Genomic DNA, 13,536 nt, shown 5'->3' with positions numbered 1-13,536 from the left:
GGGCAACCTGTGCCAGTGCTCCATCACTCTCACAGTGAAGAAATTCCCCCTCACGTTCAGGCAGAGCTTCCTGTGCTTCAGTTTCTGCCTATTGCCTCTTGTCCTGTCACACGGGACAACTGAAAAGAGTTTGTACCTACCTTTCTGGAGAAGCAACTTTAACAAAGAGCAGATTATGTTTTAGTTGAGCACTGGTTATTCAGATCACCAATGCTCAACTAAAACATAATTTGTTCTTTGTTAAAGTTGCTTCTCCAGAAAGGTAGGTAGTCTTAATTCACCCTCACTGAAAAAGTTTGTGGTATTAGAAACTGCTTATTTTCTGGCTCCAGATGCCCCCTCTGCTTTCCTTCAGCATTGGATCCAGTGTCCCTTTAACTGGCATTAATTTTGTTCCATGACAGTGCAGTGTTCAGTTCCTATCTTTCTCATAAGAATCAGACAAGCCACTGAAGTGTCCCACTGCTGCAGCACTTTTTTGCTGTACTTGAATCAATTCTGTGTCTCTCTTCCATCCCTAAGGATCCTGATGCTGATGGATCAAGACTTCTGATACAATTTTCAGTGCAGGACACTGTACTAAAATTATCATAAAATAAAATTCTCATCCTAAAGCTGATTCTGCCCAGTTTGAACGTGCTGAAGCAATGTGTTAGCTATTTTTCCACCATACAGCACTTGAACTCTGATCCCTAGGGCTTTTCCAGGATCCCTTCTGGGATAGACACAGTCTTCCCTTCTGTTGGCCTGGCCTGTGTCCCATATTCCTAGATGTGGATTTTTTTTTTTATTTGATTGTATTATTAAATGCCGTTTCTTTGAATGAGTTGAGTTTACTGAGTGATCCAGACCAGGAGCTGCACTGAGTCGATGATCACTCCTCCTTTCGTCTGAGCAAAGCCTTCCAGGTGCAGAAGCAGTATAGCCACTAGTGGAGACTTTGTACCAGACCAGCTGCGCCTTACCAAGGGAAATAGATGGCACTGTGTGATCTTACATTTTGAGGCCTGTACTCACTCCTGAACCTCTGCTCAGCACTCCATCATGCAGCACAGACATGTCCAGAGACTTGCAGGAAGTCTGTGGGCCAGATGTAACAGCTCTGTGGATGATATATTTGACACTCTCTTTATGAGGATGCAACAGATGATGTCCCTCATGGCAAAGCAGATTGCACTGGGCAGCAGGCCCGGGTGTGAGGGTCCTGCAAACAGCTGTGGACATGACCAGTGGGTTAAGAAACTGCACTGAGACTTTGCCACACAAAACCACACAGATGCAAAGCAGGAGTTTGTGGCTGTGAATATTTCCTATTACCCTTTGGTAACTCTGTTGTGGCTCCTAGCTTCCTACTAAATATTTCCCACTACATGCGGTGTTTACCAGGGATACACCACAGTTGCAGAATTAGTCACCCATGTCTAAGTCATCCTCTAAGGAAGGTGTCCCTGGTTCCCCATGTACGTTTGTACATTGTATGACAGGACATACGTATTTGATCCAGACATGCTGAAGTTTGAGTGGCAGTAGCTTTCATTTGATTATTGAAACATCACATGCACTATTTCCTTTTAAACTTCCAGTGAGGATTCAGATCTTTTCAGGGAATACCCTCAATGGTGCTCCTGGAAAAGGGGCTTTCATTCCTTGACCCCTCTCCAGTGCAAACTCCCAAAAGATTGGCAGGAGTCCATGGTCAGCCAGAGGGTTGAAGTGACATTTTCTCTGAGTCAAGCCAATAAAGGGTGAAATGTAGGAATTGAGTGCTGCTGCGTTCCTGGAGAAATCTGCGATTTTCCCACCCTAGAGAGCATCATCACTGTATGTATATGGGAGGATGAGGAAGGCATCTGAGATATCTATGTTGCTGACTTCACTAGAACATGCACTGCATCAGACATCAGTATTTGAATAATCCAGGGGCCATTTGAAGGCATGCTAATGAAACAACAATTGTACTCAGTTTGGCTGCAGAAGGTATGGTCTGATGAAGCAGATGGTTCTCTCTAACTTGCACCCTGTTCAGAGGAGAGTCTTCTGTCCAAGCAGCAGTGGTCGTGTGTCCCTAATTGCTGATGTCTAAAATCAGATACAGACATTAGACCAGAAGAATATTTTTAAATAGTCATTGAGCTGTTTAATGTGTGTGTGGAGGGGTTTCTGTTCTTTAGAATAGGTTTTGATCACAGCAGTAATACTTATATAATGCCCCATCCAGAGTGTTGCATGAGATTTATAAACAAACTATTTTACTTTTTGTGCTTTAGTTCACCCAGCTTTAAAATATATTAAATATTTACCTCAGTTTGTTCAAGTGATGTGCCAAGATCAGCCAGGAAACATGCTTTTGAATAAAGAACAGACTTTCAATGTTTTTTATGTGATGATGCTGGCTTTCTGCAGAGTATATATGCTCCTTTGTATTTTTTCACTCAAGCTTCTGGCTGAAATTAGAAAACAGATAAAAAAATGAATAGGAATTGTCATTTGGGTTAGCCTTCAAACAACATCTATCTGGGGGTTCTTTGTGGTTCTATTCCAGTATGTTGGCAGAAAAATACTTAGAGTGACTGTGCAGCTGAAAGCATAACTTGTGATGAATTCAGAGCTTCCAGTGCAGCAGCACTAACTTAAACAACTGTGGTGCTAATGCACTTCAGAATCGGAAACTTGATTAAAAAAAAAAGAAGAAGAAGAAAAGTATCTGTTTGCTGACTTCTGTTTTCAGCAGCATGGCTTCAGCCTTGTTTTCCTGTGGCAATCAATGATTCATGAATTTGGGACCAGAGTCCTGTCATCTGAAAAAAACACTGCATGCCTGTGGTTTGTTTTGCACAATAACAGATTTCAAGGTGACAGGTGCTGGAGTTGTATGATAGATTGGGTAGGGTGAATCCAGTCTGGCTTGGTTTCTCTGGATTTTCCTCAACCAGAAGGCCTCAGATATTTTCTCAGTGTAGACCTCACCTTAGCAGAGGGAATGTGTTATGGCCAGTCCCCTACATCACCTCCCTTCCACCCATAATCAGGAAACATTCCTGTGGCCACTAGAGCAAATACTTACATGGAAAAGTAATATTAGGAAAATATTTCATGAATTCTTAGCTGTCTTTTAGTTGAGCAACTGAAAACAAGGAGTTTAGCCAACATCAAATGACTGGCCTGAGCTGTGTGGATCGGCAGCAGCCCATATATCACATCTTGGAGATCTCGGTCTTATAAAACTCTGTGGAACAGATGCTCCACGTTTTCCTGCTACCAGCAGCCATGATCATTGTACTCTGTTGGCCCGTAAAATGTACCTGGAAAATTTGGACTTGTTCTAAAATTAACACAAGATTTGCTTATATTGACAGAAACCCTATGTTTGTAAAATCCCTGGCTGCACGAAGAGGTACACAGACCCTAGTTCCCTCAGGAAACACGTCAAGACTGTACACGGGCCTGATGCCCACGTCACAAAGAAGCAGCGCAATGACGTCCACCCGAGGCCACCTGCACTCAAGGAAAACGGGGACAATGAGGCGAGCGCCAAACAGAGCAACAAGGTTTCAGAGGAGAGCCCCGAGGCCAACAGCACCACAAGGAGCATGGAGGATTGCCTGCAAGTCAAAAACATAAAGACGGAGAATTCTGTGGTAAGAGCAGTTGCTTTTAGCAGAAATGATGTGGCCTCCAGTTTCTCTGACACGATGGGGGCATGAAGAATTTGCATGCTGTTTTCTTCTCTGTGCCCTTCACCTGCCAACACCCTAGAGCTCAAGCCCAAAGATGAGCATGCAGGTCAGGGCAGGGTCCAGTATGTTTTGCACCTTTCAACCCAGCATCGCAAATCCGCACCCTCACAGTCATGAGGGTCACATGATGCCCAGCATCAAGCTTAGCCTCCCTGTGCTGTGTGTTATGAATAAAATATGACATTATCATGGTGTTGTGGTCAAATAAGCTTTGCCTGCTATGCCAATTTAAATTGAACAGAAGCCCTAGGCACAGACTGATGAATGCATCTTGAAGGTGAAATCCTGGCATAAGATGTCCCTTTTCTTTTCCTCCACCCTGCTCTGCTGGCGCAGCTGTGTTTGGGGCTGTCTGATGAACCTGATGGGAAAAAAAATAGCTGTTTTATTTTTGTCGGGTATTTTGAAGCAAGTTCAGTTCCTCAGGTCTGTCCACTAAACATAAGGTCACAGCATTACTCCTAGTTACCAAAAACAGTAGTACCAGGATGAGAGGGGGTAAACGAAGCCAGGAGTGAACCTAGGAGTTAGGACAGATACTCCTCTTTCTGTGGTCCACAGAATATGGGCCCGTGGTCGACCATGATCACATTTTTACATTCCCACAAGTTGCCACTTGCTCAGGCAGAGGGTGTTGCTCGTGGCCATTACTGTGGCTTCACAGTGCGTGGTAACATGGTCATCTGTGCTAATGCGGTGTGTACAGGTGATGGACCCAAGCTCATTCAAGTCTACTCCATCCTGTCCAGTGAGTCCTCTTGTTCCTTGTCCCTGTGCAGCTGGTGGAGGAGATCAGGCATTGTGACACATGGGAGCACATTTGTGTTTCAGTATTTCTTTTCACCTTCATACTTGAAGTTCTGGCCTCCTACACCAGCTCAGAGTAGGGCAGCATAGTGGCTGTGGCAGAAATGACCTGTACCTGCAAATGAAAGTGTACAGGTACAGTCCCCAGACTTCTCACTGGAGCTGAAAGCACCTTGAGCTCCGAAGTATGTATTTTTTTGATTTGAATCTAGGCTAAAATATTATTATTCCTACCAAGTAACATGTCTTGGTGCTGAAAGGATTTTCTAGAAAAGGCTGAGGGATGTGGTGTTGGACAAATTAGTAGTGAGTGGTGTGTTTGCTTAGGAAGGAACTGAGTATTTTCACATCCAAAGTGACTCTAATTGACTAAAGAAACAGTTTACCTTAATTAGGCTCTGCATTGGGTTAAAAAAACTGAGAGTGAAAACCGTTAGACAGAATGACCTCACTCCAATTCTCTTCCCCTGATGTTTCTTTTTTCTCAATGAAAACACAGTCAGACTCACTACTCCCTGCTCCATGGGCTTGTTTTCCCAGCGCTCTGCGCTCCCAAGGTTACACCCACGCTGTCTTGTTGGTGACAGAGCTTGTGGGTCAGATGTTCTTCTCTGCTGTCCCTGTCCAACGCTCTTTACTTCATGTGTGCACATATAACAGGGGTGGCATCTGACTCACCAGCCACTTCCAACCACTATTTTCTAATTAAGCTCAGGGTGACAGGATGAGCGAGATGTTCCACTAACTTTCATCATCCCAAAGTCTCTTGTTCTAACCCAGCTTTGAGTTTATTTCAAAACCCTCAGAGACCCGTGGAAAGTTTCTTCTAGGGGTTTCCATCTGGGCCCACAAAGAAGGATGGTAAGGAAGACCCTAGTCTTCCTAGGGGAGGACCCTCCTTCCTAGAAGGAGGAAATGCTGGCATTTTGTGTTTGTGTTTGCGTTTGCACTCCGCTCTTCCTTCTTTTACTAACATGATCCCTTCTGATAATGTTATCTTTGTTCTAACAACCTGTTCTTTATTCCCACTTACCTTTCCTTACTCTACCTTCCTAAGGACAGTCGGTACTAAGGTGAGCAAAGAAATCCTTTGTATTAAAATTCCTGTGTAAGAGCATGATCTCCCCCAGACCTGATCTCTCCCAGACCTCCTGACTCCAGCTAACCATGGTGGCAGGGGGTGGAGGTGTACGGAGCAACAGGGAGGGGCAGGGATATTTGCTAGTGCATAGAAAGGAGGAGAGCGCAGTGCCCAGGGATTCCGTTACTGCATCGCTCCCGGTATTACGACTTGCCATTAAATCCTGGGATTGCAATCTCTGTCATCCTGATTGAAGGGCTATGAAGCCATTAGAGCCAGTCAGCCCTGCCCATTAGAGCTGCTTCTGAGGAAAGTAAAGCACTCCATCACCTTGCACTTCCACCTTAGCCTGGGGCAAAGTATGTTGCTTTTCAGCACTCGCATTTCTGACAGTTGCTGCAGCATGGGCCTCAAGCGGAGAACCCAAGCATCCCATCTGGCAGCAGCAACTGCTACCTCAGAGCAAGTTCAGACTATTTAGTGTCTGCAGCAAGTAACATCCTCAATGCGAAATGCAATTTCTAATGTAAATAAAATAAATATTTATGGTGCTTATCTGCTTTATCTGCAAGCGGGAGTTTGCAAACACTGAACCAGGTTTTTATCTGGCTGGGAAGTTAGTCAGCTAACCTAATTATACATTAGGGTAGTTTAAAGACAGAAATATGTTGTGTCTGAAATACTTAGGCCTTGATCCTATGTTAGATAAGCCAGTGCTTGCTGCAACATACCTTGCAAAACCAGGTAACATGCTGCTTTTTTCCAAGAAGCATCTGTGCATAATCTTTTGGAGGGGGAACTCTGGGGTTCTCTAAGTCATCCAGTTGAACACACTGTAGTTTTTCAAGCTGAGGTGGGGGGAATTGCAGATGTGTGTGCTCTTAAACACAGTCAAGATCTGCTTGTTCATCTAATTGAAATAAGCACTACATCTCTAGCATGAGGCTAGAGCCAGTGTTGGCACTACTTGAACACGTTAGTCCTGACAGCAGCAAAAGCAAGGTGTGGGAATTGCGTGTGGATTTGTAGGGTACATAATGGAGAGGCTCTGTCACCATCCCCATCTCTGCTGCTTGTAGCCCTGGGGATACCCCAGATATTGAACCGCCCTATGCCCCCAGGGAAGGTGCCCCTGCCCTCTGCTACAGCTCCTGTGGCAGAGAAGGGTAACAAGAGCAGGCAATGCCTCTCTGCTTCCAAACATATGGAGACCATTGCAGATGTCAGGTCCTGTTTTTTCTCTACTGATGTTTCCACTGCCCAAATCTTTCTCTTCTTTTCCTTCCCCAAGATGTGTCAGTCCAGTCCTGGTGGCCAGTCGTCATGCAGCAGTGAGCCGTCACCCCTTGGCAGCACCAACAACAATGACAGTGGAGTAGAAATGAACATGCACAGCGGGGGAAGTCTGGGAGATCTGACCGCGTTGGATGACAACGCTCCTATTGTGGACTCAACGGTCTCATCTGGTAATTCGACATTCAGCCTGCAGCTAAGGAAACACATGACGACGATGCAACGACTTGAACAGCTCAAGAAAGAAAAACTCAAGACAGTTAAGGATTCCTGCTCATGGGTGAGCCCAGCTCCACAAGCCAGAAACACCAAGCTGCCTCCCATCTCAGGAAATGGTAAGCTCTGGTACTGGTCCTTGCCCTGTAGGAACCCACCAAGTCTTGACTCTTGTCTCATAACCAGGAGTCGGCTCTGGAAAAGGATCATTTCCTGTTGCCTCAGAGTCAGTCCTTGCTAGATAGAGACATCAGGTAAAATGGAGAAATTAGACATGAGCTCACCAACCTGGTGTTTCTGTGCAGCAGAAACCCAGATGCTTAGTGCAGCAGAGCTATGCAGAGAGAGAGGGGTGCGAGTGTTTATCTGGTTGCCTGGGGCCTGACCACAGGTGTCCTCACCACCCTGATAGCACAGTCAGAGCAGCCTCAAGAGTGCTCTGATTTATTCCAGTAGTAACAGTTCCCTAAGGGCTGATGTGCCTCTTGGGAGATTGCCGGAGCATAGCAGCAATCCAGCCAAGCCCTCTGTCCTTGATCTTGCTTTGACAGGTCTTCCATCATTTCAAGAGCTCCAGGCTATTGCCTACAGCGTCATATGCCAGCTTTCCACTGACTGGAGATTCCCAATACTGGCATCTTCATGATCCCTTTTGTGCTCTTCTCGCTTTGCCAAGGAGAAGTCCCAAGGTGTAGGACCTGGTTTACACTAACCTGCGTTTAGTATGTTAAAGCATCTTAGTCTATGCTGGGAAGAGCTCCTGAGTTTCGACTTCTGGGCTTTCAGCCTCCTGTCACTGAAAGTTGTGCATCTGTTCCAGTCAACAGCTGTGGTTGTAGCTACATGCTATCCTTATGGCATTGTTCGCACCAGTCCTACTTTTTCCCTGCCAAGAGAAGTTCGTACAGATGCACTCCCTTAGTGGCTGAGCGTCAGTGGGGTATGCATTGCAAAGACTCTGCAGCAGGAGCTTCTTGTCCTCTTTCCCCAGCCTTCTTGCTCTTTGCACATGGACACAGAGTTGGAAATGAAGCTTAGCATTCACTGGCAGTAAATGAAATTCACTATTGTTCGATACAATAGTGTTACTGTAGTAAAATATCTAAGAGTGGGTTTGTGTGTCTGTATTTAAGCATGAAAAACATTACCCAATGTAATTTCTCAGCTAACCAAATCTTTTCCTTCCCCACAACTTTTTCTCAGGCTCTATTCTAGAAAATAGTGGTGGTTCTTCTGCTGCGCTGCCTAATCCAAGAATAATGGAGCTGTCTGTCAATGAGGTTACGATGCTGAACCAACTCAACGAGCGCCGTGATAGTACAACGAGCACCATCAGCTCTGCCTACACTGTCAGTCGCAGATCATCAGGGATTTCCCCTTACTTCTCCAGCCGCCGTTCCAGCGAAGCTTCGCAGCTCGGCCATCGTCCCAATAACACAAGTTCTGCTGACTCCTATGACCCAATTTCAACAGACGCCTCCCGTCGGTCAAGTGAGGCTAGCCAGTGCAGTGGCATGCCAGGTCTTCTGAACCTCACACCAGCTCAGCATTATCGGCTGAAAGCCAAGTATGCTGCTGCCACAGGGGGCCCTCCTCCAACTCCTCTGCCAAACATGGAGAGAATGACCCTGAAGAATAGGATCTCCCTTATGGATGGACCAGAGCCCACCTTGTCCTCCATTCGCCTCCCACCAGGGCCCAGGCGTTGCAGCGATGGTAACACCTACGGCTATACATCAGCCACAGCATTTCCCCATGAGGTGCCAGGCAACTGCACGAGACGGGCGAGTGACCCAGTGAGGAGACCTGCTGGAGAACCCCAGGCCCTCCCTAAAGTTCATCGTTTCAACAGCACCAACAGCATGAACCCCTTCCATCCTCCACATCCTACAGACAGGAGGAATTTCAGCCTCCAGAACTACACACGCTCTGATGGGAGCCTCCCGCGGCATGTCTACTCACCCCGGCCACTGAGCATCAGTGAAAACATCACCATGGAAGCCATGTCCAGGGAGACAGAGGGGAACGTCGGAGATGACGACATTATGCTGCCGGATGACGTGGTACAGTACATCAATTCTCAGAGCAACGGGACAGCAGCTGAGAGCTCTTCCCTAGGGTACAGCAGTGAGATGCAGAGCTTCCAAGGAAGTGGGAAACTGCAGCCTCCAGCCTTGCCCAGCCAGCGCAGGATGGCTGTGGCGGAGGCAAGCATGAGCCATTTGGGGCCAATGATGGCAGAGTGTCCAATGAGCTTTGATGCTCCCTCAGACATGAATAAAAACAACATGCCCGTCCAGTGGAATGAAGTCAGCTCGGGTACAGTTGATATCATGTCCAATCAGTCGAAGCAGCAGTTTTCGCAAGGAAACTTAGCTGTGGTCCAGCAGAAGCAGAACTTTGGTCAGTATCAGAATTACAACCAGCAGCAAATGACGGAGAACAGCATGAATGTAACTCAGCAGAATTTTATGCAAAGAAATATGGGCATGGATGGGCAGAGGCTAAATTGTATGCAGCTGCGGCAACAGCTGATGAACCTTGGCCCAAATATGAACCCTGATCTGGGTTCGCACACAGGGTATAACCAACCTCATCAGATGCTGAGCCCCAGTGCAATCAGCAGCAATTCAAATCAGATCTCTCCTTCTTGTAGCAGCATGGCAGTGAAGTCTGGACCCCATGTTCACCCTCAGCAAATGGACATGGCAACCGACCCTTCTTTAATGATCAGCAGCAACAGCGAGCGCACAATGCTGAGTCAGGTCATGCACGAGCAGAGTCAGCAGAACTATTCATCTCAGCCCACCCACCTGAACTTCCCGATGGCTCAGGAGGTGTTTCACCAGCCCATCATGACCTCAAACCAGCCAAGCTTCGAGCCTCAGCAGAACATGATGGGTCCAGCTGCACAGGCCTACCCGCCTGGCATGGTACAGCCTCGTCCACCACTCGAGCCAAGCCCGGCCAGCAGAGCCCGAGGCGTACGCACTGTGCAGCAGCTGGGCTACATGAGAACTCCCCACCCCACAAATAACATGAGCCCAGGACAGGAGGCAGCAGAGGCCGCTCATAAAAGAACCAGCGACATGTTGCCAGCACTGACCCAGCAGTGCGTGGATGGCACAAGGGAAAACAATTTGATGTACTATTACGGTCAAATCCACATGTATGAACAAAACAGCAACTTCGATAATCACGCGGACTGCAGAGTTAGACAGCAGCAGTGTGCGCTGAACGGCAAACAGGCCGCCCTGCCTTCTCCAGGAGCGAACCAGGTGTCCAGCACGGTGGACTCACAAGGTCTTGAGCCATCCCAGATAGATTTTGATGCTATCATGGACGATGGGGACCATTCGAGCCTGATGTCGGGCACCCTGAGCCCCAGCATCCTGCAGAACCTCTCCCAGAACTCCTCTCGCCTGACAACTCCACGAAACTCTCTGACACTGCCCGCCATACCCGCGGGAATAAGCAATATGGCAATAGGCGACATGAGCTCCATGCTAACCACGCTGGCGGAAGAGAGTAAATTTCTAAACATGATGTCGTAACAGTAAAGCACAAGGGCTTAGCACTATCCAAGGGGCTCTGTGTGAAGCAATTTTATGAATGTGCTTTCCAAAAATAATCTGTTTCAATAGGGTAGAATTTTTTTTGATATTAAATGCATTAAAGGGATTCAAAATAAGATTTTAAAAGTCTCTGTACAGAGTTATGTAAACTATATCCAGGCAGGTCAGCACTGCAAGGGTGCGCCTCTAGTATTGTTTTTGGCTTGGTTTCTCAGAGCACTGAATGGTATCACCACCAAGCTAGGAGACTGCATGAGAGTGGTTAAAGATGAAACCCTCCCTCCCTGGCACCCTGTAAATAGCACTTCCCATCATTTTCCGTTAGCTTTGTTCAAAAAAATACCATTTTCAACCCACCCCAGAAAGAAATGGGAGGATGTGGTTTTGATCCGAATAAAAGCCATACTGTGTATTCTGCTCTGATGAGAGTAGTGCTTAGTTATGTCTCCAAACAAGCCCTCTGCCAGCAGTATTGTTTTATACAGTAAATACCTTTGTACCTTGCGAAGAGCATTGAATCCAAACGGCTTCTCAGCGAAGTGCCTTACTATGCTTTAGTGTTAAGTAGCCAAGGCCTCTCTTCCTTTAAAATCAAATATAGTGTATTGCCAGAAGCATATATAAAATGTACATTTATAAAAACATAGTGGTGTTTCTGAGAAAACATTGGAAAGACACATTGATGAGACACATGAAAGGTGAGTGCACACTTTGATCAGATGTGTTTACAATGTGGTTTATATCATGTGCAGAATGGAGCAAAGGCCTGGGAACAGCAATCACTGGGAAAAAAATCCCCTGTGGCAGGAAGGCTCCAGCCTGCAGAGACTGATACGCATGCATAACTTTGCGCTCTCTGAGCAGCAGCGTCGTGGTGTACTGACTTTCTGCTGGGGCCCTGAATAGCTTTTTAATGTCAGATTTCTAAAGCAAGCATTACCATATCACTGTGCAGCTTTGCAACAGCTTTCTTTCTTTCACTTTCTTTTGAGTTTTGCTTCCTAAGATGCTCACATACCAAAGTGATCTTGATGAAGAGAGTTCTGTGATCATTTCTGCCCTGTCTGCACTGTGGCATAGTAGTGGGAGCTTTTTTGTCTAGCAAGGGTTTGTCTGTGTAATACACTCCATGATTAGCTGTTTTCAGGCTGGGTCCACCTGGCACTGAAGTCAATCCTAGTTGCATTATTTATTTTACTGTTGTTAGACAAAAGGGTGGGAATAGTGGGGTGGGTGTACTTGCAGAGGAGGCCTTGCTGAGCACCTCAGTTCTCCTCATCCTAGTAACATGGCATTAAATAATTCGTGCGCCGTGTGTTGTGGGGCCAGGGACAACTGTGACTTCTCCCCAGGATAGACAGGTCCTCATAGGTTGGCCATCTGCAGGGCTTAGCTCTCTCCTGCCCACCATTCCTCTTCCCCTCATCCTGATGTGAGGTTCTCACTGGTGTCCCACCCTGTTCGTCTGCGTGGGGCGTCAGGGAGCTCGGTGAAGATGCAGTGGTCCTGAAGTCACTGCTTTCCTTTTGCACAAACTGATGTCAGGCTTGCTGTTCCCAGCATAATCTCTACCTGGTGCAAGAACGTCACATGTAATCTCCAGCAAACTTAGCAATGTTAGATACCCCACGTGCTGTGCATAGTAACGGCCGGTTGGGATAGCCCTGCTGCTGAGTGGCTCCAGTGTCCCGCTTGTGCAGGGGGGTGCTGCTCGGCATCCTGCCAGATGAGTCATCTTTGTCCCAAAGGCATAGCGTGTGCACAGGGCACCCCCGGGGGCTCTCTCACCCCCACCCGTCACCCCCGTTGGCCCCCGTGACTGCCACTGACGTCCTGGCTGCACGAGGACAGTAAAGCAAAGCAAGGTGTCTGGCTGTTCATTTGTGTCTCCTGTGAAAGGTGTGTTTAAAGGGATTGTTTTATAGTCCACTGTATATATTCTCCTGCAGTTACCGACCTTGCCCTTGCCTTTGCATTTATGAAAAGAGGGCAATACATATTTTAGGACTTTCTGTGTTGTCCTGGATGCTTGGAGTGCCTTTGGGCATCCCTTGTATTGAGATGGATCAGGCCTTCACACATCCTTTGACTGCTAATCTGATTTTTTCAACCGCTGTGTAGGGCAACGATGGCTCTTGAGTCCCTCTTCATAGATATCTCATTAGAAAAAAATCAAACCCAAATCTCCAATGACTTGAGATTTCTCAGACTTTCCAGTGGTGGTCTTCCTTCATTTACTGAAATAGTATTATAATAACCATTCCAGCACTGTATATATTATGTATAGAAGACATCATTACTAAAAGTACTGTAGGTGAATTGTTCTGTCAGATTTATATCTTAAGAACATTTTTAGCTGTTTTCTACATCATAAGAACAGAGGTAATGTGCTGAACCTGTATATAAACCTTTTGTACATTAAAAAAGTAATTTTTTTCATAACTCCTTGTGCCTGTTGTTATTGCCTTTCATTGGGAATGGTGGTTGTCATCATTGATCTGTCATCACATCAACACAGTCGGACTGCTGTAGGGCTTAGGAACCACTATTGAGGCCCTGGATGGACCTTGTGTGAAATGGTCCTGCTGTGAAGAGTGTCCAGTCAATGATGAGATGGAGGTGGCAGGGACACCGAGACAGTGAGGCCACTGAGCAACTGTGAGCAAATCCCTGCCACTGACATGGGTTTTGTTGGCCTCTCAGCAGCAGTGAGTTTGAAGGCTGATGACATGGTGCAGGAGGTGCAGCACAGGAGAAGGACTCGAAGTGGTGGAGGAATCTGTCAAGTGGAAGATTTGTGACAAAATGGCTCTTTCGCTGTCTTCAT

The 13,536-nt window shown here is 46.7% G+C and overlaps 1 protein-coding gene across 2 annotated transcripts in view; it reads left to right on the top strand.

Moving 5' to 3' along the window:
- Positions 1-13,111, top strand: part of GLI2 (GLI family zinc finger 2) — a 198,409-nt gene extending 185,298 nt beyond the window's left edge. For both annotated transcript variants that reach the window (XM_062578770.1, XM_062578771.1), the window contains exons 12-14: positions 3,357-3,638; positions 6,917-7,253; positions 8,338-13,111. In XM_062578770.1, the coding sequence (XP_062434754.1) occupies positions 3,357-3,638; positions 6,917-7,253; positions 8,338-10,688 (2,970 nt within the window). In that variant the 3' untranslated portion in view covers positions 10,689-13,111. The remainder of the gene's footprint in view (positions 1-3,356; positions 3,639-6,916; positions 7,254-8,337) is intronic.
- Positions 13,112-13,536: the final 425 nt, after the last annotated feature.

This window comes from Rhea pennata, chromosome 6, assembly GCF_028389875.1.
Source record: "Rhea pennata isolate bPtePen1 chromosome 6, bPtePen1.pri, whole genome shotgun sequence".
Taxonomy (NCBI): Eukaryota; Metazoa; Chordata; class Aves; order Rheiformes; family Rheidae; genus Rhea; species Rhea pennata.
This window is presented reverse-complemented; position numbering and strand designations above follow the sequence as displayed.